Source organism: Spea bombifrons, chromosome 12, assembly GCF_027358695.1.
Source record: "Spea bombifrons isolate aSpeBom1 chromosome 12, aSpeBom1.2.pri, whole genome shotgun sequence".
Lineage (NCBI taxonomy): Eukaryota > Metazoa > Chordata > Amphibia > Anura > Pelobatidae > Spea > Spea bombifrons.
In genome coordinates this window covers 2,045,787-2,072,436 of record NC_071098.1, presented here as the reverse complement: position 1 = coordinate 2,072,436, position 26,650 = coordinate 2,045,787, and the positions used below count along the sequence as shown (strand labels likewise).

Genomic DNA, 26,650 nt, shown 5'->3' with positions numbered 1-26,650 from the left:
CTGAGAAGTGTCTCTGGGGTTGCTTCTCATCAGAGGAACCCAATAGGTACCAATGAAGATTGTGGGATCAAGCTCTCCAACTCGGTCTTATTGCAAGGTGCGTGTGGTGAAGCCTCAATGGATCCAGTTAATGGATCCTTCTTAGCTACATTTCCCCAGCTGGTATGGCTGAGGAGCGGCTCTCAAGCCTGGATAGACGGCAGGGACTGTCCACATGGTATACAGAGCTGCGGATAAGAGACATGGGAACTAGAAGCTGCCTATAGGCCACACGATCATCTCGCAAAAGCCAGGATCCTGAGTGCATTGGGTTAAACGGTAGTAAAGCTTCTTATTAAACAGCTGATCTTGAAACCAGCTGCCTACCGCCAATGGCATCGATCTAGGCAAAGTATTACCCTTTACCTAACATTTCTGTGTTATCGCTTTCCGTGATCATATCTGTTTAAGTGTCTTCTGTGGCGGGGAGTTAAATGAAAGGTCAGGACAAGAGCACTCAACCAATCTTCACGCGGCCGACATCCCCGCAATGTAATCGCCTAATATAATAATATCCTCCCGGTAATTCAAACAAATACACAGATGCCACGGATGGATATTATTCTCTAATAGATATCGATAGCAGGGAGAGGGTAACGTTATACGGAAGGCGTCAGTCTCACTCCCCCTAACGAATTACACAGCGGGCGACAATTCTATCCCTCAAACCAGCAAAACCTCCCTGAGAGAGTCTCGGCGTAGAGTATTAACTCTTCAAATTAATTGCCCATAAAGGAAATTGGGTAACACTTCTCAGTGTATATAACATGACACATGAGATATTCTTCTGTGCTTGCGCATGTACATATACTTACTGGTTGAGCTCAGCTACTGGGCGGTTTGTGGCTGTCTGTCCATGCCTGAGCACATGTATGATATCTGGGCCTGTAGCTGCGCATGTTTATGTTGACTGGAGTCAGGGGCTTGCATGTAATGTAAGGAAGTTTTACTTAACAGAGAGGGTGGTGGATAATGGAAGAGCCTCCCAGCGTAAGTGGTAGAGGCTAATAGTGAGGGGATTTAAACATGCATGGGATAGACATACGGCTCCTGAATCTAAGACGAGACCAACAACTGATTAAGGTTTGAGTCTTTACAGCAGGAGAAACGGGCGACTAGACGGGGGCCAAATGGGGCCGATCTGCCGACAGATTCTAGGTTTCTGCATAATTGGTTGGATGTGAAAAATATTAAATGAATACATCAATTTAGGAAAGAGCCCCCTCAGTCAGCGACATAATCCAAACACGGATCACAGTGAGGTGGAACGTGTTGGGCTTCTGTGTTGCGTTCAGTCTTAATCACTATGTTACCAGTAAGAAAGTAACCATGGAAGAAAACAGAATTTGGGGGGGCATTTACTGTAAAATAAAAGAAAGGCAGTGAAAGCGTTGGACGTGTTAGAAGTCTGCGCAGACACATTCCTAGCCTTCTTCACCTACATTATTTAACCGCTTCCAAATGTCAGAGCCACGTCTGGGTCAAGACAGCGCCAGCCTCGCCCATCTGCTGACCCATCGCTTCCTCTCCAAATCCATGGGTTGGAAGAATTTGGAGGAGACGAGCCACGTCGGGCACACTGCCGGCACCTCATGCCACCAGCTGATCACAGGGGGCCCTGGCATGGTCTGCCGTGAATATGGCCAGTATCTGCTCAACCCCAGGAGGTAGGATATCATTTCCATGTAACCAGCCTGCAGAAAGTTACTCATAAATCAATGGAACGCTTTCATTCTGGGCCCGAAACCTACGTCTTAACCACCTGAGTGCCAGGGATTCAGAATAACCCCCTATTAACATTAAATGAGTTAATTAGGCAGTGGTTGCAAATCTGAAGATCATCCAGGAATAGCTTGGAGCCTCAACACGGGCCATTATCACAGTTTGGACAACATACAGCGAGGGAAGCAACATCGGTTCTTATTCAATAATAAACATATAAGGCCCGTTAGATATCTGCTAATTAATCACGCTGAAAGATACAGGGAGCCAGAAGCAAAGTCATTTAAAAGTCATCTGACATTTAACAGGGAAACCCTTTTATATTAAAAAAAACTATTGTCTGGATTTAAAGGGACAGCTTTGCTTTCATCTCCATGACATTGGCAATAAAGCTGGGTATTTGTGCATTTCTAGCATTTTCCCCATTATTATCAGTTATTATATTTTTATATTCTCAGCAGGATAAGGGGGCATCAAATGAAAATGGGTGGTCTCTGTGGGGCATGGAGAAGCCGAGGGGAACAGATTAATCGTTGATGGAAGAATCCAATTTGGTTAGCCAAGTGCGTTATAGAATGTAAAAGAGTTAAATTCCCGGGGATATGTCAGGGAACGAGCATAAAAAATAATAAAAAATAAACTACAGATTTAAGAAAGACCAAAAAATCCATAATATTTTAGACTCTGGTTTTAGAAGAAGGGCTGCTGTCCGCGGTGCTGAAAGCCAATCCCCAAATAATATCAACGTCAGCTGTGGGAATGTACTCAGGATCTTAAATGTGACATAAACTGGACTTTTAATTCTTTGTCTTTTATTATTAAAACCCTGTTCCTGGAAATTTAACTGCATTTAGGTATGTGAGTGTCCGCATAGAATCCGCTGGCAGGTCGGCCCCATTCGGCCCCCGTCTAGTCGCCTTGTTTCTTTTGCTGTAAAAACCTTAATAAACCTTAATCAGTCGTTGGTCTCGTCTTAGATTCAGGAGCCGTATGCCTATCCCATGCATGTTTAATACCCTCGCTGTATCACCCTCTACCACTTCTGCTGGGAGGCTGTTTTACTTATCCACCATCCTCTCAGTAAAGTAAAACTTCCTTCCAATAATGAAGTGTACGCTTGTATTATTTATATACTAAGAAACTCATCCATCTGACCGTGTGCTTAATCTCCATGCATGTCTCCTTTCTTTCTGCCTTTGTGCAATTATCTCCGTTTCCTATCCTCCGATCCCCTGTCTCCTTCGCATGATGAACAATCAATCTTTAGGCCGGAAAATGATTGTGCAGCGAGGATTGTCGGCAGCAGAAATTTCACATGCACTTAATACAAATCATTGGTTATTGCTGGCAAAAGCCGATGTCCCCAAACTATATTTGTCTTATTCCATCTGCTCGGTGCTGAACGCTTACAGGTTATCCTCCTGGGACCAGACCGAGGATGCGGGGCAATCAAATAACGGCAGGAGGATTGTATCTGGATGACAACAGAGAGAATCAGACCTTAGCAGCGTCTGTTAATTCCCATTCCTAAATAATAAAAGTTAATTATCCAGAGCTTGAACATTGATACTAATAATAATAATAAAATAATAAAATAATAATAATATTAGTATCGATGTTCAGGCTCTGGATAATTTACTTATTATTTAGGAATCAGAAATATATTAGAGGTTGCTGAGGTCTGATTTTATCTATTGTGAGTATATTAACAACAATCGTTACTATCTACACATTATTATTATTATTATTATTATTATTATTAAAATGACTTCGCTGATTTTTTTTATAACCAGTAAAGAAGGGTACTTGCTTCTCTAATGCCCCTTAAAACATAAAAAGTCTGGTTGATAGCTCTATTATTTTAACATATTTTATTTACAATATCTTAAACTGGTATAATGGTAGAAACATAACATGCGCAATTCTCTGTAGCGGAATCCATTCCATTAGATGTAATATAAATAAGTTTTACTTTACTGACAGAACAGCTTCCCAACAGAGGTGGTAGAGGGTAATACAGTGTGGGTATTAAACATGCATGGGATAGACATACGGCTCCTGAATCTAAGACGAGACCAACGACTGATTAAGGTTTGAGTCTTTACAGCGGGAGAAACGGGCGGCTAGACGGGGGCCGAATAGGGCCGATCTGCTGACAGGTTCTAGGTTTCTATGTTTCCTTGTTACATAGAACCAGTTAAAGAAAGTTATATATGAAATGTTTTGAGTTTTTAATTAAAAACTTGATATCTGAGCCTCTATGACTTCAAACTGGGGTAACGGAAAGAGGCAGATTTTATGCTATAAGGTATCGGGCGCCTATATAGTGACGGCTCCGCCATACTAATCTGTTTGGCATTAATATGTCAGACTGTGATTGAGTCGATGGTCCGTGCAGCCCCGGGTCCTATCATTCTGAATTACCGCGTCAATCTCCTCCATGTCACGGCGACAAATCGTTGGGGACTTTATTTTAGAATTCAATTGCAAAAATAATATATTTTTAAATTTTTTCCCCAAAGTTGCATGAACGCTTGTCAGCAATAGATTGATTTCTTTCCTGATATTTTGAATCACTGACAGAAATGGGTTTTGTAAAAGTCTAAACTATGTGACTTATATCTGTTTAAAACAGAAAAAAATAAGGTTTTAGAGACCAAATCCAAAGAAAATGCGCATCGGGGAGAGAAATCGTAGAGAAAAACGAAACATAAGTCCTAACAATTCAAACGTCAACAGCAAGAATGATGGAGGTGATTTGTAACAGAATTCCTATTATTGCCTTTTTTTTAACTGAGAGGATAAAACGTGGAACAATTTCATCCCGGACCAAATCCTTACATAGAAACACAGACTTTGCCGGCAGATCGGCCCCATCCGGCCCCCATCTAGTCGCCTGTTTCTCCTGCTGTAAAGATTCAAACCTTAATCAGTCGTTGGTCTCGTCTTAGATTCAGGAGCCGTATGTCTATCCCACGCATGTTTAATACCCTCACTGTATTACCCTCTACCACTTCTGCTGGGAGGCTGTTCCATTTATCTGTCCGTCTCTCAATAAATATGCACAGACATTTGTTCCATTAAAGTTTAGCTGCACAATACAAATGTAATGAATACATTTCTGCACCAGTTTATTTGGTGGTCAAAGTCTGGTAAATGTACAGATAATATGGCATAAAGTGACCAGCAGCATGTGACTGAAACAAGGACTGTAAAATAAGCAAAGGGAAGGATTCACGTGGAAGCGCCACGGAGGGACACAGACAGAAACACAAAGACTGCAGCAAACTGTCAATGAAAGAGACAGCAAAGAGGTAGAGAGGACACAGGGGGACCAAGACAAAGCGACCAGACAAGACAGACACAGACAGACGGGGAGACAGAGAGATCCCAGGATCACAATAACGGCAGGGGACAGGAGAGAGAAGAGGCAGACTGAGACACAAAGGTGCTGCGGGGAGACAGACAGGTGCATAGAAAGCCTAAGAAAGGCCGAAGCTGGAGGTGTGAGAACGCGGAGCGTCGGTGGGGACAGGCAGAGGACCTGCTGAGAGGACAGAAACACAATCGTTAGTCTTGGCGCCGAGGGACCCGATTCACCAGCGGCTGTCACCTGGCTGAACTGCACCGGGGAATTGGCTTCACAGCTCGCTGCACCCGGCCCAGAATCCCCCCACCGGGACCTACACAGGTTTACAACGCGCCTCTGCCACCTGGCACACAAAGGGTTAAGGGAGAGCTGGAGTTATGGGGGGACATCAACATAACAAGTGGCCATAAAATATATCTATGAGGGTCTGGCTGCAAATTACCTGTACACAGTGCAGCTCATTCATTCAGGTTATACAGGTAAAGGCTACCTGTCTAATCTCTCGGTTTAATATATTAACCACAAACGGAATCTTTCTCAAAGGATTAAACCCACAATTAATATATAATACAATATATAACAAAAAGCAACATTACTTTATCGAACTTTCCGAGCATCCTTGTTTAGTTTATCTACTCCTTCTTTGGTCCCCAAATCTCTGTGCCACCTTTTCTTCCCTCTCTCCTCCCCAATGCCCCTCTCTCCTCCCCAATGCCCCTCTCTCCTCCCCAATGCCCCTCTTTTCTAGGAGCTCAGAATGTTTGCTGGGTATAGGGGTACCGCAGGGTTCTACTGCCCTTAGGCCCTGATAATGTGTATAAGAACAGCCCCAGCAGTGACTCTACCCCCCTGCTAGCCACACAATCCCCTGACCATGAACCGTATGCCATGATTATAGCCTTCACCTGATCCCCAGTGCTCTAGGAATAATGATCCAGTCTTCCCTTCTGAGTCCTTGTCTAGAGAGCCCGAATCCGTGTAGATTTTATGGGTTCATTTCAGTCTCAGAGATATCACATCCATGGCTAATTTCCAACAGACAAGACCTTCCTTTAAATCCTGGACATGCATTCTCACCACCCCGCTCCATGCATTTTGAGAAGCTTCTAGTGTTAAAGGTGAGACCAAGTCAATTTATCATCTGTCTTCCATCACAGCCTATAATCCACGCTCGCGCTGTATAATTACCCGTATAAAAGGGTCACAGCAACATTATGAGATAGGTAGTGTGGAGGTCTAGAATCTAAAAGGATTTGCTGGGTATGGGCAGTGGATGAATCCCATATATCAGGCGGATTTGTGCCAAAGGAGAACCCCCTGCCTAGAACCTTCTTTCTCCAGCTCAAGGAGCGGATTTGGCGGAACCCGGCACTGGACTGGGTATGTAGGTAAGAAGGGCCTTTAACATAGTGGCTGTGGGGTAAGTTACCCCGACTCATCCCTCCCAAGTGCCCCTATTTTGTTTGGCCAGCCCGTCTCTGGGACCCAAAGCCCTCTTGCCTTCATCCATCCTCCAATAGAATGCTTGCTGGGCCCACTCATACCTACAAGTATTTTGAGCACCTAGAAAATAGGGGAAGAAAGAGGGGCAGGGGGAGTTGGGTCACAAAGAGAGACTAGCCTGCCTAAACAGGGACATTTGGGAGGTATGATTTCCTGGGACGTTCTGCTATTTTTTTGTAACACGCACATTTTTTGTTCATCGAGGGCGGCTGCGCTTTGTATGACTTAATATTTAAGGCTCTCAAAGATATGCATTTATTCCTTAATTCTGATTCCTTTTTAAATAAAAAAATACCATTAATAGCATTTTAAGGCAAAAGGCCGGCGCTCTGTTTAAAGACAGACAGGTGGCGGTGGGAGGATCTGTGCTTTCAGATCATTGATGCACAAATCTCGCTTCTCAAAGGTCACTAACAGCTTGAATTTTATGAATATCCAAATCTCCCTTTCAATGACCCGTTCATTTCCATGGCGGGTTTACGAGATCTCCTAAACCGCCGTCATTTACGGTCTCCGAGGCTTCAGGTCATTCTGCGACGTGGATGACGAATGTTTTCATTTCTTTCTGGGGGGGTCGGAGAAGAGATTGAGCGGACCGAGAACGTAAAGGTAAAGGTTTCGGGTATCGGGGGGAAGGGGCGCGTTTGCCTCTACAGCAGACTACGCTCCACGGGTTCGCTTTCCAGATTGTTAATTTGGGCGAGATTACTGCGATTTAGGGCAATCAAACTCGTTATTTGTATCTGTTTATGCCCAGCTTGCAACACCCAACATAAACAGGGGGAATGCGTGGAATATTATACAGATCTATGGGCCGCTGCAGCGCATGCACGCGGGTCAATCACGTAAGACATCCGAAGCAGCTGATCGTAGATGCCCTTAAAACAATGCCCCACTTTATTAACCCCGGAAATCCCAGCTCACGCCTTAAGTATCTAATGTGTTCTGCATATGAAATACTTGCTCTATACATATGCATTTTAACCCTTTGAAAGCTGCTGACTCTATTGGTAATTTTAACCTTTTTAGAATGTCTTGTTTTCACTAAAAAGCAAGCCTTAGGGAGCCTGAAACATCCACTTAACAGCAAAGCAGCCCAGGTAAAGCCGGACCCCCGTGTGGCACCCCCCGTATTGCTCTGTGTATCTGTAACACCTGTGATTGTGAGTCTCACGCTCCCTCACTACATGTATGCAGAATGGTGGCTCGTGTATCGCATGCCTCTGTTCTCCCCTTTGCAGCTCGGGTAGTTAGAAGAGGTCGAAAAAATTTCTACAGCAACAAAGATCCTACATCCGACAAACAGAGCGTCGGCTGTCGATATAATATATAAGTGATGTTTCTGGAGCTGGCTCTGTCTGATCGCTGAGATATGGAAGCCACAGCTGGATTTACGCGTTCGCAGCGGCTTCATAGCATGCAGAGCAGGAACCACGGCAGAGAGTATTTATAGTCACGGTAAGTGTGAACTTCAGGCTCAAAATAACCGGCATCTGCGAGTGCGTGTGAGTGTGTGTGTGTGAGTGCGTGTGTGTGTGTGAGTGCGTGTGTGTGTGAGTGCGTGTGTGTGTGAGGGTGTGTGTGTGTGTGAATGGGTGTGTATACGCGCATGCACAGAGCCCAGGTATGGGTGTAGACACGTAAGGATCATACATTCAGGGTACATCATACTGCGTTTGACAACTAGACAAAATCCAAAAACTTAATGAAGATGCTGAAGTCTTGGAATCATCGGTTATAACGTCCATGTGTTAACGGAACAGCGAGTGCACAATGAGTGATACAATGTGGCGAGTTTAGACGTTAATTCTATTTTCTCCCCAATACCAGTCCTGTTGTGTCACTCGCAGCCACCCGGGGGGACAGGGACCGGCTCTGTGGCGTTCATTGATTAGCTCAGCTATTGATCCAGTTGAAAGAAGGTGATCTCATTCAGCTGTAGGGGTAATTAATGTGTGTAATGGGGTAATCCTGACTCTCATGCCCTGGCTAAGGATGAGGCCGCAGTAATCACAGTCTAAATATTGCGATGGATCCTGCGGCTTAAAACACACATGTGCAGCGGATCACCTTTAGAACATGGGTGTTTGGCGAGGGGTTGACGTGTTAACCTTTCGGGTGCCAGTGGCTTGCTCGGTAACATGTAGCATATCCTCAGGTATCCACAGAGTAAAGGCAGTTGTTTAGTCAAAAATTAGGGCATGATGGGCAAATAATCATATAAAAATTGCACGCCCCGCACTCAGACACACGTATGTTAATACAATATGCTTTAAAAATCTATAAATCTACAAAAAAAGCGAAAACAGAAAGATGTCCCCCCTTAGTGCATTTGGTGGTAAAATCAGCATGAAGACCCAGGATACACCCCCCAATAATACATACCCCAAACACAAACTGCTGCCCACCCACAAATACAGAACCCCCCAAAACCACCCCCAGCAGAAAGCCTGCAAATACCCCACACAAAGTACCCCCCTCGGAGTACACATTCCTTTGCACAGGCTTATATAATGACACAGATACCCCGGTGCTGCAAGTTACCCCCGGAATGCCCAGAACCCGCCCCCAGCCCCTCTTACCTGAGGATGGCGCTGTCCCCCTGCCGAACCGTGACGTTGTCCATGGCTTTGGAGAAGCCGGCATCCCCGCTGCGCACCGGCACTCCTGCGGGCACAAGGAAGAGCAGCCTGAGACCCAGGGCGAGCAGCCACCGCCAGGGGGCGACCCCCATCCTGCCCCCGACACACTCACACACTACCCCGGGGCTCTCTGCTACATGCCCCCCGGGAGATCCCCACAGAACCGGAGCTGCCCGGGACCCGCTGCCCGTCTGCCCGAGCTCTCTCTGCCTCTCCTCCCCCGGACCCTCCTCTCACTCTCTGCACCCCCTCCCTCACTCGCTTTCTCTCTTCTGTCCTCACTCCCTTCTCTCTCTCGGTTTTTTCCTCTTCACTCCTCTCTCTCCCTCCCTCTCTTCACTCCCACTTTGTCTCTGCCCCTCTCTGCTTCCCTCTCTCCACTCCTTCTCTCAATCTCTCTCTATTTTCTCTCTATCTCTCACCTCTCCTTCCCTCCCTTCTCTGTGTCCTGCTCTCGCCCCATTCTTACCCCTAGGACCTGGTGGAGGGTACCATGCAGTGAAGCCTCTAGGGCCAGTGGGCTCTTTGGGCTGTTATGATCTGTCCATGATGCTCACCTGCCTCTAGGAACAGTAAGGTAACCCTTTAACTGCCAGAGGGGAAGTCAACATGTTGTGAAGGAATGTGCGACCCTGGCATTAAAATGGTTAAGGTGCAACAGTTACATTTCAGTGTCACACAGGGGTATTAATGTGTGTCACATGTGACAGAGGCGAGTTCTAGTCCCTACTGTCATTAATGGGTTAATGCATTAGCCCTAGCACATTGTCACTCACTGATTTAACCCTTTGGTTCAGGGGCAACTCCTAACAGAGACTTCACATTGCAGGGATGATATTTTGTACCAAACATATTAGAAAAAGTATAGATTAACACTTCCAACCTCCCAAAGGGTTAATACCCAGGGGCAGAGCTGTCACCCCCAGATTGTGTCTCCTATAGATTCATGAAGTAGTGTTTGGGAGTGTGACCTACACAGAGAACCCTGCAATCTGCATAGAAAATCAGGGGAATAGCAAGGCCCAGAGAGATCAACAACACACATCAACACCTCAAAGGGCTAAACATATTATAAAGCCTGTATGATTATTATTATTATTATTATTATTATTAGAGGTAGGAGTAGTCGTGTTGTTATGATAATTATCATAGTTGATGTTACTATTATTATTATTATTATTATTATTATTATTATTATTAATGTTATTATTGTTGTTATTATTACCATTGTTGTTGTTATTGTTATTATTTTATTTACAATAACATTAATGACATTGCGCACATTGCTAGTCAGTCCCCACATATTATAGTAAATTTAACCAAGTTACCCCTATTAGTGTTTCTATAGAAGGAACATGGAAAGGATTCTGGGGATCCAAATATTATAACAATCTATAAGACACATTGTGAAAGGAATGCCTGGGCTGCTGCAGAACCTCTTCTACAATCAGCATTTTGCTTCTTGAAATGGTAGTTCTGGGGTCATATTCTGGGGTCTGGGGCAGGGATTTGTCTCCTTGCTTTCTATACGATTCAGTTAATATTCGTCGTTCTAAAAGGCTCTTTAGGCTGCTGAGTGTATCCCATTTAGCAGGAGAGTGAAAGAGTGATAGATGCATGGAGGGGCCTTCAAACAGATGAAATTGCCTCTCAGACATCACTAGACCGTACTAGTGATTTCATTCTATATTTTAGTGGTCAGATTCAGGCCGCTTCGCTGCATCAAACACACGGCGTTGGACAAAGTGACCCCAACAAAATGGTGATGGTACCTTATTAAAATTGCCCCCCTCATCTCACGGACCTCCTGTTAAATCCTCTCCCCAGATCTCCAGTCAGCGCTTTGTGCATAATTACCGCTTCTATCACTTTAAAGAGATGGAAACCCTCGCTTTGCCAAACTGACAGCACGGGAAATAAATTAGCGGAGAAAAAAAAATATAAGAGCTTATTTATGGAACATAAATAGTGGCGGATTATTGAAAGCTTATTAATGGTGGATAAACAGGGCTGCAGTTCACTGTATACACTGCAACAGTGCTTATCCGCCCATTAATACTCCTTGTTAATGTTCACTAATGCCTTCGTCGGGCCATAACTGTCTTTTTAAAGCTTAATGAAATGTGGCTCTGGCGCTTTTAACCCTCTCACTCCTGGGACAGCAGCTCTAACGCCAGCCGTTTCCGCTCCTTTTTCATTGGGAGTAAATTAACCAGCGAACAATTATTTCACGTGTAATAAATGTCTAATTTATCAGGCGAGCGTTGAAAACAGTTTACAGAGACCAGCTGCTCTCGGAAATACAACGGTTTAGGTGCTGATCGTGTCGGGGAATTCTGAGCAGATTTGCTCCCTGCGGGCATCCTGAAAGCGACCTTTCCCCCCCTCCTATAGCCCTAAAAGTCATAATAATTTGTGCAGAAGCAGAAATAAATATCCGCCGACCCTTTTTCCTCCCCTGATGTCCCTCTTATTGATAGAAACATAGAACCTGCCGGAAGATTGGCCCCATTCGGCCCCCGTCTAGTTGCCCGCTTCTCCTGCTGCAAACCTTAATCAGTCGTTGGTCTCGTCTTAGATTCAGGAGCCGTATGTCTGTCTCATGCATGTTTAATACCCTCACTGTATTACCCTCTACCACTTCTGCTGGGAGGCTGCTCCACTCATCTACTCACCCTCTCCATAAAACATTATTCAAAATGAGCAAACACAAAGTTCTGCTTGGTTTAACTCCTTGCTGTCCCTGCTATGTGTATATTATTTGCGCCCGCTCATATCCACGTGGCGCCACTTATTAAGTTATTCATAGAGTTGGCGGGTATGGGCATAAAATGACAGCATTTCGGCCAAACCGCCCCCCGGGGATCGTGTAACTCGCCGCGTTACTGAGATCAGTCATGTTTCCAGGTGAGGCAGACAGTTTTAATTACTGTGATACATTTAGTTCCAGAGAGGAAGATCCACACACTGCGGCTGACAACCCTTCGCTCAATAAAGGAATTATTAAAACGCGAAACGGTAAATACAAAACCGTAAAACAAACACGTGTTTGGGATCATCCGGGATTTACAAAAAAAGAACATTCTATAAAGCGGCCGCTCCATGGGATATTATTCACTTTTACAAGATTCTATCGGAAGCTCGGGGTTTAGATTTTGGAATTGGTTCATTATTAAAGAAAGATGATCGCACCTTCCAGGACCAACTATCTATAAAGGATCCAGGCATTAAGGAGTTAAATGAGCAGCTGGTGGGACAGGCAGGACAGGCATGAGAGGGCAAATCATGTCCAAATATTTTCACTACTGCCCCTGGACCCTGAGCTTAATCCCCATCGGCCGCCCTGATTAATAATTAAACTTATAGAACTTTCCCTTCAGGTTAAACACAAGTACTTGCCTCCTGGCAGCGCCGATGTCTCTTGCAATGTATTTCTGTGTAAAGGGACGTCATAAACGGCGCTCTGCGTCCCGTACAGAAGCGGCTTATTGCCAAAAAAGCACAAAATGCGGTCACCGGATCCCAACACGCTAAAAAATGTTCATTGCGCTCCGTAAAGTCACTCAGACGCCAGCATTGAAAAGGGTAAAAGGGGTAAAATGTTGGCGTCTCCGCTCCCCTTGATCTACCAGATCATTCAGTTTAGAAATAACTCATCTATGTAAACAATAATTTAGATTTTCTTCTTCTTTATAAAAATGTTATCTGCGGTTTAAAGTTTTTTATTGATTGTCGCAGGAAACTTGTGCTCACGGCTTTAAATAATATTAACTCCAGAATGTTCTAAATATCGTACGACATAATATTCCCGACTGGCCAGCAAACAGCAGATAAGCGCCAGCTTTAAAACCGGAAGTTACCCTGAAAAACTTCCAGAAGATTCATGGTTTGAATTTAAAAGCAGCCGTCATCTTCGGATGGGACAAGAAGACTTTCTGATCCAAATTCTTTGGATTTTGGGCTGTTGCTTAGCAACATGTGTTACATTTCTCCTCGCGCTGTGTTGCTGGGTCTCTTGTCTTATATTCAGCCTTAGGCCGCAGACATCGATTCCCTCACTGTAACTCAGTATTTCAGAAGCACACAGTGATGGTATGGCTCTACTCTATGTTGGTAGATTAATGGAACAGCCTTCCAGCAGAAGTGGTAGAGGGTAATACATTGAGGGTATTAAACATGCATGGGATAGACATACGGCTCCTGAATCTAAGACAAGACCAACGACTAATTAAGGTTTGAGTCTTTACAGCAGGAGAAACGGGCGACTAGACGGGGGCCGGATGGGGCCGATCTGCCGGCATAGTCTATGTTTCCTCTACGTTACGTGATCGCATTGTAATGTGTGAATAAACCGGCTTCCAGACCTGCTCCTACATGCATTCTAGTGTCGTGATGCTTTTATACATGGCTGCCTCCCGTATCTTAATATCACAATAACCGCGAAGCATTAGGCGACTTCACGGAGTGTCAGAAGATAAAAAAGACCATTGAATGGGACGCTTCACTCCATCAACAAAGCAACAATTACTACATGCGCGGAAATTCCCACTGGGAGCTAATCTGCTTCGGAATAACAATGCTCCAGTCGGTAGTGATTTGGAGATCGTTCCTGCGCCAGCGGTGGTGCGTTAGCTCCTCTGACAGCCAAGTATTCTTTGCGATTGCGGTAAACGGGTTATTCTTCTCTGTGCATTTCTTCCTCCTTCTGTTTCAGCCACGAGCCGGTCCGTTAATAATTATAATTAAATAATTAATAAACACATCGTGCAGCGGGGGTGCCTTTAAATACCTGGCAGTCGCTGCAGGGTAATGAATCACGGGCTGGAGATGTAACAGTTAATATCCCTCCGTATCAGAAGGTTCCACATCCACACGATCCCAAAATAGAAACCTAGAACCCGACGGCAGATCGGCCCAATTTTTCCTGCTGTAAAGACTTAAAACTTATCAGTCGTTGGTCTCGTCTTAGATTCAGGAGCCGTACGTCTCTCCCATGCATGTTTTAATACCCTCACTGTATCACCCTCTACCACTTCTGCTGGGAGGCTGTTCCACTTATCTACTACCCTCTCAGTAAAGTAAAACTTCTGTCCATTCCATCTGTCCCTCTAGTGTTATATATGCCGGCCTCTTGTTGTAACGTTCCCCTCCTGTACTTGAAATGTATAACAACCAGACAATTTCCGCTACAGTAAGGAGCATTGAGACAATAACAGGGGCTCGCTATCGTGTATTCAGAAATATATCAGGAATTCTGCTTCCTTTGTCTGGACTGCGATTTGGATATTGGGTGATATTGGGAGATAATTGAGTTTTATTCTTAAAGACAGTCTTAGTTTTGTTTTATATTTAAAGCTACCTTTATTATAATTTCATTATAAATTGTATAAGTAATAATATTTATTAAATAGGCAATATTGTTTCAATTAGTCATCGGTGAGTCTGGATTGTGCATGCGCGGTGCAATGAGCTGGACCTGCTCTGATGTACCGCAGCGCAAGAAGTTTCTCAAAGTTCTACGTTTTTTAAAGTATTCTCAAATAAAGAGGCTCGGTGATGAAGCGGCTGCATTAGGGAAATAGCGTGCGGAGGGGTTTCGGATGAGGCGGAAGTCGAGCTCTAAATCAAACCGAGAGTTTTAAAACAGTCTAATATTTCCTATCCACTAAATCCGCGCCTCTCACTAATGCGCCTGGACGCTCTCCAAACCCCCTCCCAAATTATCACGGATTACACCTGATTTATGTTACATTTATCTTTATACTGGAAGAAAGAACTGAAATTCTCCTTCCGGAGCCGTTACTGGAATCCATGGAAACGCAGAATATGAGGGACCCATCGACAGACCCTCTGATCTGCCCGGATCTTCCGGATGCTTCCAAGCTTCAAGCCTTAGTTTGTTCTTTTTGGTCTTGAAAAGAGCGTAAAGATTTTTCCATCCAGGAGAAGTCACGCGGATCCTCGCGCTGCCACCATTAGTGGGAAATTCTCCTGGGCTTTTTATGCCCAACAGGGGGGTATTTTCTCTGCATATTTAAAGGAGATGACATGCGGTGCAGCCGAGAGCTCCAGGAAACGCGTGAGAACATTTTTAGAACGGATTACTGATGGAGAGAGGGTTCTAATAACTATTTTCGTGTCTTGAGAGTTGTGTGTCTGTCTCTCCGACGTCACAGAGCCATAGTCAGATGCTGCCAAGAAGCTGTCATCTCCTCAGAGTCGTTCCGGCCTCGCGGTCGCAGCCAGAAGAGGGATCATGTCCGGTAATCCAGATTAAATTGGCGCCCGGACCTTAATTATTTATACAGGGATTATTTATACAGGTTCTCTGTGGTTTCTCTACCCTTTGCTTTGTTCTTGGTAGATCCTACATGCTGCGTGTCTATTACTCATTCCTAAAACTTTAGTAACTGCGTCGCTGTCGCCTGGATTAACACAAAAGTACCATTTTTTGCAAAATGCAGAAAATTGCAGACTTGATTTGTCCTTTTTTTCACGCTCATTATGTTAATTTACATATAACAATGGAGTGGAGGGTGAATCCCAGAATGGAAAGCAATTCTCTCTTGGTTTAGAAGGCGAAACAATCCAGACCCCGTGTCCTCTTATGGGGCAGAAGCAGTCCGGATACTCAGTGGTAGACTTTAGGGTTTTGTGTAGTCAATGAAACCCATTCCGCTGCTATGATCCTCCAAACTATATAAAACTGTGAATAAGATGATGTCAGCATTTCATTCATACGCTTTATTTTCTATGTGTAGAATTATATGAAATAAATGTACGAGGGGGCAGTTATGGATTCCACTAATAAAGCAAATAAAGGTGAAGAACAGAAATCCTTCCATGTAATGTGGATCCAGACTGACATCGTCCTGCAATCAGCACAAACCCAGAGGAATCGAGTCCTCGCAGAATGACCCCCTGAGCACTCCAGGGGCAGTTTAATGCAGAGAAGAAAAGCCCTGGAATTGAGATCCCACAACGCAGCACTAAAGAAAAGTGCAATAAAGTATATGTGAGTTATTAAATATCTTCTAGAGTGGGTTATAAATCAGAACTTTACAGTCTCTGATTACACATTCCATTTATTCTGGAAGGGCTAAAAGGAAGAAAAATGGAGCTCGGGGAAGATTTAAAAGGAGACAAAGATTGTATATTTCATTCCGGGGTTTTTGCACGGCTCCCCAGAGGAGGGGATGCATTTCATCGGCTGCACTCACTGAGTTCAGGGATGGTCCAATGCGGTCAATTTCTGAACATGTAACATGCCCTGCGGCTGCATTCTCAGAGCTGGCGTATGAATGGCCATGAAATCCCTGAAACCATTCATGTTGATGCATCATTTCTTGCAAAAAGGGATACAAACAGAACCTGCTGGCAGATCGGCCCCATTCGGCCCCCGTCTAGTCGCCCGTTTCTCCTGCTGTAAAGACTCAAACCTTAATCAGTCGCTGGTCACGTCTTAGATTCAGGAGCCATATGCCTGAGCCAAAGTAATATACATAGTAATTTAAGACATACTGTAATTGGAGATATTGAGGAGAAAATTGTAATTTTAGTTTTTTTGGTAAAGCTTTTGTACTAATAATAATAAGTCAACCTACACTGAGAGCAGCAACAACACATAAATAATCTATGGAACAGCTTTAAAATCTTAATATTGTTACATATCGAGCAGTAAGCTGTGTGTTAAAAAAAAAAAGAGAAAACAGGTAAAAATCTGCTTTCAAATAACAAAAATATTTACGTTTCCTCCCGTGTTCCACGTTGCTACAATTAACCCTCTCTGGGATGTCAGCCAAATGCCTCCCCCTGCGCACATTTAAACGCGCATGGGATAGACACACGGATCCTGAATCTAAGACGAGACCAACCACTGATTAAGGTTTGAGTCTTTACAGCAGGAGAAACGGTGACTAGACGGGGGCCGGATGGGGGCCGATCTGCCGGCGGGTCCCAGGTTTTTATGTGTTTTGGCTTATGAGGTTTCCTGTCCCATTTGGAGTTTTTCTGCTCTAAAGATTTAATGTGATTGGTAAGTCAGACATAATACTTTTCCTGCCGCCGAATGTTTACACGAACCGTAATCGGTCTAAATGTAGATTTGAGGTTGTTTCTGTAATCTATAATTGACTATTGATTTTGGAAAAACACAGACTTATAAATTAAGTCAGAAATGTAAAGAAATGATGCTTGAAACGTAATAAAAAAAGGCTGTTAGAGCACTGACGATAAATATACTTAACTTTATTTTTGCTTCAAGGGTATGCTTTTGATCCAAATTTATATTTATATCTCAAGACAGTTTAAGTGACAGGAACACCAATCCTTACCCTTTGAAGGGGCACTTTGATTTTAAGGGGGGTTCTATAGATATTATCGGGGCTTTTAGGGCTGTAGAACCCTGTGATCCCCTCATATCCAGCAAACATCCTGACCTCCTAGAAAAAAGGGAGATATTGGGGGGGGGCAGATGAATTTGAGAGAGGGACTGGCCAAGCTAAACAGGGACATTTGATAGATATCCAAACAAGTTGAAACAACTTGAAAAAATAAACTTCACAGAGGTTGAGAGGGAAAAGAAAAAAAAAGATATATATATATATATATATAAATACAGATATATTTTTTAAATGCCAAGCAGAAATGTCAAGGAAAATTGTAGTGCTGGAAGTAACAGGAAAGGTCTATAAAAACTGTCAAAATTGTCTTTTTTTGCAGCCGCTCTTATCTTGTCTTACGCTCGGAGCCCAATGTCTGGCTGTTTATTGCCTGCGTTTGTGTTATTATTCTAATTTCACCATGTAAACTAGATATGAATAGAAAGCACAGTAAAGAGACGGGTCGGAAAGAAGCAGAGAGTCGAGTGAATTATGAAAAGAAAACCGAGACAAGAAGAGATACAGAGGAGACGGGGGGGGGGGTGGGAGAGTTGGGGGTGTACGGGGTTTATCTTCCTCGTACCCCCCCTCTTCTTTGTCCATTTCAAATGATATTTAAGGATAGAAATCTCAATTTGAGCATCCAGAGCAACAGATGCTCTGAAATCATAAAAAAGTGGGGAAATGAAGGGAACATGTATCTTTGTCAGATGACAGCTCCATCACATGTAGATAAGGGGAGTTAGGAGGCTTCTGTAGGAGATAAAGAACTGGTCCTTATTCAATATGCCCAATAACAACGAATGGAAACCCCAGCTAGGTCACCCAACCAAGTTTACAGCAAAAGGCTTAGGGATTATGGGAAATCAATATGCAAATTAGGACACAGTATATATATATATATATATATATACACACACAGGTATATAATGCAGTTGTAATAAAATGATTAGTTACTATTAGCTATTTACTAATTACAGTGAATTTTAAGCTTGCTAGCCTCACCCTCCTGATTCCTTAACTTGTGAGGTCCAGGTTTGGCCTCTGCCAGGGTGATGTTGGGATGTTGGTAAAAACATCTCTGTGTTACTAACGTTACAAACTATTCCCTCGTACCCGGCAGGAACCACCCCACCATTTGCTAGCTACAGTTCTACAGTAGAAAGCTTTCAGGTAACTGCGAGCTTGTAAGTCTGACATCTGCATAAGGTAATGAGCGGATATTTCACTTACAGGACCAAAAACAAACTGAATTTACGAAAGGTAAATCACGTCAAATATGTGGATATTTTTCAGAGTAGTTTAAAAAATCTACTATAGAACCTAATGGATAAGCACCAGGAAATATATTTTATCTATTTATTTGCAATGTTTTATTTGGGTCATTTCCACAATATATTAAAAAAAAAACAATAAAATCAGAGAGTCGATCTTTGCCTTTCTGCAGAAGATACAAGGATTCTCGGCAGACCTGCCATCCCGGAGGGAGTAAACCTAATGGGTAATAACTTAAGCAACTTGATGAACTGTCAAGAGTGGGGAACATAAAATATGTTGCCAAGTAGTGAAAAATTATGCATTTAGGGCACAAAAACCCAAAGGCAGAATAGACTGCGAATGACACTTAACTGATACCAAGAGGAAACAGACCAGGGAGAGATCACAACTGTGACTTAAAATAAAGCTAATGGTAAAAACAGGGGACAGGCAATAGCGAGACCGGGATACGAAATGTTAATAAATATAATAATAATAATAATAATAATTAGGAGCATAAGAACCCATTAGGGACCCTTACACCTAATTCACAGTAAATGGGAGGGCGACTCTGTGTCTTGCGGTTAACTCTGCTATAGGTGGAAGATCTGCATTGAAAAGCTTTCTGGCAGAGGTGGTAGGGATCAATGAAAGCGCTCTATATATAAGATGAGACTGAACGTTCCGGTTGGTTCTGATCCGCGGAGCTTCTGCATTTTATGTCTCTTTGTGTTGGAGAGAACTCTGCCTAAACTTGGGTTTTTCATGACATTGAAGCAGTAAATGTTCCCAGCAGATTTTCGTGTTAAATCATTCAACCTTTCCTGAGACAGAGAGGCATTTTAAAGGCTAAATGAACCGGTTTACAGCTTAAAACGTTCAATTTGTAATATTACATGGAAATAAGAGAAGAATCATACTCGGGTTCTCTTTAATGGCTCAGCCTGGAGTGACCCCCGTAATAAATGCCACGGCCTATGCGTCTAGCCAAAGCAGAATTAACCCTCTGTGTGCTTATAGTTTGCTCACATTTCTGGCCAAACTGTTCCTGTGGTATCAGCAACTCCATATTCTGCTTATCTGGCAAATAGAATGAATTCTGTAACCAATCTGGATGATACTCCTTTCGTTACGCGATCACTAAGAGTTTTGGTCTCTTTTGGCAATTAATCTATCGAGTAAACACGCTTGTTTTTGGTATTGAGCAACAGAGATACTTAATGATAGGAAGGGACTTAGTTCTGGAAACATACGGCCGGAGGGCTTTAACCGGATTTATAACGACTCCCAATGGAATCCACGAGCTCATCGGAATTGTATTTACTAATGTTTGCAAATATTATGGTTTCTATCGGATTAATACATTCGATAAATTCTAGAGGACGCGTCATGCTTGGTCTGGAGCTGCAGATGGGTTTTCTGTTGGCAGAAATATTTTCCATACTATTTCTAATATATGGCTGGTAGAATCCCACACAACAAGTTTTCCCCTGCTTGAGAACAGTAAACTTTCTCAAGAACAAGTTATGCAATTAGAATATCATTTAAGAACCGAATGAACTGCAGAGCAACTAGAAAAGACAACGTGCTTTTCTTTCTCCACTATAGACATTTGGGGTTTGGGGAACACAGAAGGCTATGGCTGAAGCCACCATTACATCAAATCTCATAGCACCAGTTGGGGGTTAGAGACAAGGAGCCATATTTTTTAGGCAAATAGCTGAATGCAGAGGAAATGCTCCAGTAATTACCATAGAAAGGCCCAGACTAACTATCTGGTACATTGGGCAAATGCCTAGTGGGCTTCTGGTGGACATCGCTCCACATACATCCAACGGCTACAGCGTGGGACCACCAACTGGATACACCCGGCCAAACATTGTGGAAGCATAAAAACATCGCATGTGGCCACCTATATCCAGCCGCTGGCCGCGCTGATGTCCCTGACCATGGAGACCTCTTCTACGGTTCCACTAATCACTACAAATATAGAAATTTGCTCCAGAATTATATTCTAAATATGAGAGAGGGGCAATCAATAAAATTTACCAATTAATAGAGATTCTGCATCTGGTTTTCTGTTATCGCAGCAGGGGATGCAGCATATTTCAGATAGGACATGATTCACATAAATGGATTATTTATGTTATTGACAAATTAATTTAGGTAGCTTCCTTAGAAAGATTAATTAATAACATAACGTAAACATTTCCCGTATTTGCTTCTTGTAGAAAATGACTATTTCCCCCCCCACCACTCCGGTTCATTAAACTGTAGACATAAATTATTTGTTAATTATTGCTCTTTCCCAGTATCTATTAAAAAAAATAATAAATAAAATCATTTCTGACACAATTCATTCCATTACGCGCAATGGCAGGAATTATCCGAAGGGGAGATGTACAAAAAACCCTGAGCTATCACCACGCAATTAGCGTCGGCACGAATGTATCAAACTATTATCTCTATGAAAGAATCAGCGCGACGGCTCTGTCAAAACAAAAAAAAAGTTCATTATGAAGTAATTTTGTCACGGATTATGTAACTAAAACAATCACAAATGTATGCTATTATGAGATCAGACTCTATTATTGAAAGTGAGAAGCCCCCTATCTGCCCGGGATACTAAAATATGGGAAGTTTGGGGATACAATGTTACAATCATTCAGCAAACGCATGGACGACCCAAATCGGGACTATATATTTTGGGTTAGAAGCAGAACTTGCATAAAATTCAATGTGAAATTTGGGAGAGATGTTCAGTATTCGTGATTCTTTACTTTAAAAACCATATAACGTTGCGTTGAGGGTGATGCCCATGACTGGACAATGTCAGATCTTCCAGCGCAGACTCTCTTACTCGCATAGTAAATTCATTAAGTGTTTGGGTTTTGGTGGCATCTCCAGCACGGTCTCTGTGGTCATTAATATTTTCCATCTTGATTGTTCAAGTTTTGCCAAAAGTCCAAGCACTGCATTAAAGTACAAGGAATATTTCTCCCAATTCTGCCCAAGATTTTTGTCCATGGTCCCACAGGGCAGCCATCTCTACAAGCCGTTGGATCCACTCCTGACTCTCATTCACGTAGTAACTTTCTTACCATATCGTAACACCTTGTCTCCCCGTATCTTATCCTCCATTAACTGTGCGGTGGAGCTAGAAGGGTCACTTTTTATATCTGAATTTTAAAAGAAAAGTAAAAAAACCCTGAATCTAGACATTATCCAAAACTTTACCTTTTATAATTCCCAGTAAATTGATTGGCCATTGAGCGCCAGCTGTAGTGTTTGGTCTGTAAGTAGCCAAGCTTGATTAGATTTGTAGTCTTCTGAGCCGCTGTAAAATGCAGTTTTATCCAGAAAGCAGAAACTGGTTATTGTCCAAAAAACCACCGGACCGCGTAACGTCCGTAGTAGGGTGCCAGACTTTTTGCATTAATCGCTTGTAAAAGAAACATTTTTTAGCGGGTGGCCTCTCGGCCCCTTGCAATCTTTTTTTGGGGTCAGACAGGAGATGTTAATGTATCAGCTCCAGCTGTTGAGATGATAAAACCTGCAGTGCACAAACTTTCTTTATGGGTCTGCTCATAAAACGCGCACAGAAATTGCTGAAGCAGTAACCTGTTCTGTTTTACAAGCCCCCGTAAATCTTCCTTCTCTTGGGCTGAATCCTGGAAGGCCGCGCTAACCTCTTCGCAGCTCGGCACCCAGTCTGCTCCCCCTGAAACTCCTTAATGCATCGCATGTACAGACACCGCATGTACAGACACACGCAAAGGATAAATCAAGGACAGAAATAGCACCAAGAGCAGGAAGAAACGCGCGGCCCTCCAGCTGCTCCGACAGCACAACGCCTAGTAGGTCAACATGTTAGAGCCGCAGTAAATCCTCTGCACTTATTGGCTGTAAACCTGGTTTATATTAATTTATTTTACGTTTAAAATACCTAAAGTGGGTTGTTTTACTTGAGGAATTACAAGGAGCCAAGTTCAGGGTATTTACCTTTGGCCTGACCCAGGGCAGCACCCCCTGCCACCCCCAACCGCCATCATCCGTACAGAGTGAAAGGATATGACATCATATCCTGACGCCCCATGTCTTAAAGGTCCTTTGAATGCAGTCCATGGAGGCTGCCGGCTCGGCACAGAAATGGGCCAGTTGGGGAGGGTACTATGCTACTTCATGTCGTACCCCTGAATTTATTATAACCTGGCAAGGATAGACACGTGGGGATGTCTTTCTGATCAACGCTGGCGCCATGAAATGTACAAACAAGGCTTTTTTTCATAGTGGCTAGGTGGGCAGAAAATATGTCCCCTGAATATGGCCACCAAAGACTATAATACCCCCGGGCAATTTTTGGGGGGTCGCAGGGTGGCCAAGTTCCAGGCTTGCGTTTGACTTGCCTCATTCCCCGTCCCTGGGTTTTGCTTTTTAAATTCCCAGTTAGTTTGTATCTGCCTGCGCTCGGCTCCTGCCCCCCCCCGCACCAGAGCCAAACTACCAACACGATTCCCCTTCCTGCCTCTCTGCCCTTCAGCACTTTCTAAAATACATCTCTTTGTAAATATTTCCATCTGATAGCCGTGGAATGGGAACATAATGCAGCCTTCAGTTTGCTTCCAAAACATATAAAAAAATACCAAAAACACAATGAAAGACGTGAGCAGGTAGCAGGCGGTCTCTCATTCCGCGCAGCAGCATCATTTAAAATGCACATGTTTAAAAAATACATGCGCTCCATGTTTCCTCTAGTATTCCTATTTAAATAATTGACTCGGTTGTTTTGAGCCCTAATCAGAATATTCTCAGCTCAAGAACCCAAAACTGGCGCTTATTACCTTAATCAGAACCTCAGACGCCCCGTGTTCATGTGGAAAGCTGCTGACACCTGGAAACCGCTCATATTCAACAGATAATCAACCACCGGAATTATTCTCAGACGAGGGAACGAATAGCTTAATGTACATTATGGGGGGCAGAGATCTATTAAAGGGGCATCAGCGTAATAGTGAGAAGTGCAGTAGGAAAAATATTTTTTTCTGTATTATTTCTTTCTGAAATTTTTATTTTATGGAGATTTATAAACAGTTTCAGGAGATTCTGCAATATTTTCCAGACTTTTCACAGTTAACACTAACCAGTAATTATTTTAACCCATTGCGTGACAAGCATCAAAGAATTAAAACGTTTGCTCTTATTGTCCCCAAAACAGTTACCTGTTTTTAAGATACACATTTTCATATTATTAATTATTATTATTATTAATATTATTATTATTATTATTTATTATTATTATTTATTATTACAGCTCTGTCTGTCACCAGAGGCCTAAAAACTGCATGAGTTTTATTATAAACCATCAGTGAATGACCTATCGGTAAATGAAATATTGATCGGTCGCCCAACGATAACATGTCTCAGAGACGTCGGTATAGCTTTCAGGTGCTCGTTGCTCTGAACGTTAAACCCGCCAAGGAATCTCAGAGCTGATTTTTTTCTTTATTTCTGCTTATTAACCCGTGACCTCCCAGCAGCCGAGGTCATGTAGATAGACCCATGCAGGTGACGCAGCAAATGCGCCTGCAACATCCCGTAATGCAAGCTGCTGAGCCGTGTGCCTGCGCGCTGCCACCTGCTGGTGACGAGCCTCAAGTGACACCCACTGACATCCACCTTAACCGGGGGGACATCAGTGAATCATTTAAAAAGAAAAACCTATAAGGAGCTTCTGATTTTATAGCGTGGTATAAATTCCTCTTACGCGCTGACTGCGAGCGCTGTTTGAGTTTTATTGCTCCTTTTGTGTCCATAATAAAACTGAATTAATATGGAACATATCCCGGAGTAGCTAAAAACAAACCTGTAATTGAAAATGGTTGCTTTCCTTTATTTCATGAAGAATTACCTTATAGTCCTCGGTTCAAGGGTGTGAATCGCTAGGTCCTAGAACCCACCAGTCCTCCAAGTGCTAGACTGAAAAGATGCAAAACAAGGGATACCCAGTCTGCTCTAGAACCCGGACAAGCCAATCCTCTATTCCCATTACTACACAATCAGATTGGGGGGTGGCCTACATACCAACCGCCCCCTGTATCCTCAGAGCCGCATCTCTGCAGTGTTATATGTGTCATAATATTATATATGTCATGCCAAGCCCACGGCGGGACTTACCACCACACACAGGGCATGTGGCAGTAAGCAGGTATTTACATATAAGGGCCCATAGACATTTGAGAGCCCCAAGGAGACCTGCGCCGGTCTGAGTCACATCAATACAGTCATTTAAATAACACTTGTGTAGGTTTTTACTGAAGAATCCAGTGGATGAAAGCTACGCACCAGCCTCATATACATTATTTCCTCATTACTGTATTAGCCTCTACCACCTCTGCTGGGAGGTTGTTCCAATTATACACATAGTATATGTATGACTACCAAACTCATGTTTTAATCACCCCACGTCACACCAGGTCCTTTAATTCATGTATCCCAGACCCCAGGCCCTGACAGGGTTAAGCACCCAATGGCAATGTTCGCCTTTTGCAGAAAACCCTGTGTCAGCACCGGAAAGCAGATCCACCTCTCTGCGCATGTTTCTACCGGAGAGATGTTTAGACAAATGGAACATTTTGTTCTTAGTTTACAATGTCTCTCCCCAGGGTTCAGGAGTCCCAGAGCTCAGCAAGAAATAAGACACAGATTTTCCGCCTTTGTTTGTCTGTAATACCAGCCCCTGTACATTAAGAGCCGTGGCCCTAAATCATTTATTACCCAGAGAGGCTTCTACGCTTTCCTTATTTTTTTCCTTCAACGTCTAAAGGGATCTGTAAGAAAAGCACCAACGACCGTAACGAGATACAGAAGGTGACGGGGGGGGGACAGCATCGGCTGAATACGTGAGCTGAGCCGACCCAATAACACGACCAGGAAGCCAACAAATAAAAAATATTCCACGGCTACAATATTACTGAACGCGGATACTAAGAACCCATAGATCTGTTCATATAACTGCATACAGTAATATAACCCCCAGCGCTGTATACAGTAATAACCCCCAGCGCTGTATACAGTAATATAACCCCCAGCGCTGTATACAGTAATATAACCCCCAGCGCTGTATACAGTAATATAACCCCCCAGCGCTGTATACAGTAATATAACCCCCAGCGCTGTATACAGTAATATAACCCCAGCGCTGTATACAGTAATATAACCCCCAGCGCTGTATACAGTAATAACCCCCCGCGCTGTATACAGTAATATAACCCCCAGCGCTGTATACAGTAATATAACCCCCAGCGCTGTATACAGTAATATAACCCCCAGCGCTGTATACAGTAATATAACCCCCAGCGCTGTATACAGTAATATAACCCCCAGCGCTGTATACAGTAATATAACCCCCAGCGCTGTATACAGTAATATAACCCCCCAGCGCTGTATACAGTAATATAACCCCCCAGCGCTGTATACAGTAATATAACCCCCCAGCACTGTATACAGTAATATAACCCCCCAGCGCTGCATACAGTAATATAACCCCCAGCGCTGTATACAGTAATATAACCCCAGCGCTGTATACAGTAATATAACCCCCCAGCACTGTATACAGTAATATAACCCCCTAGCGCTGTATACAGTAATATAACCCCCAGGGCTGTATACAGTAATATAACCCCCTAGCGCTGTATACAGTAATAACCCCCAGCGCTGTATACAGTAATATAACCCCC

The 26,650-nt window shown here is 43.4% G+C and overlaps 1 protein-coding gene across 2 annotated transcripts in view; it reads right to left on the bottom strand.

Moving 5' to 3' along the window:
* LOC128470698 (protein CEPU-1-like) overlaps positions 1–26,650 on the bottom strand; it is a 275,403-nt gene that overhangs the window by 98,081 nt on the left and 150,672 nt on the right. For both annotated transcript variants that reach the window (XM_053452605.1, XM_053452606.1), the window contains exon 2: positions 9,217–9,301. In XM_053452605.1, coding sequence (XP_053308580.1) covers positions 9,217–9,301 — 85 coding nt within the window. The remainder of the gene's footprint in view (positions 1–9,216; positions 9,302–26,650) is intronic.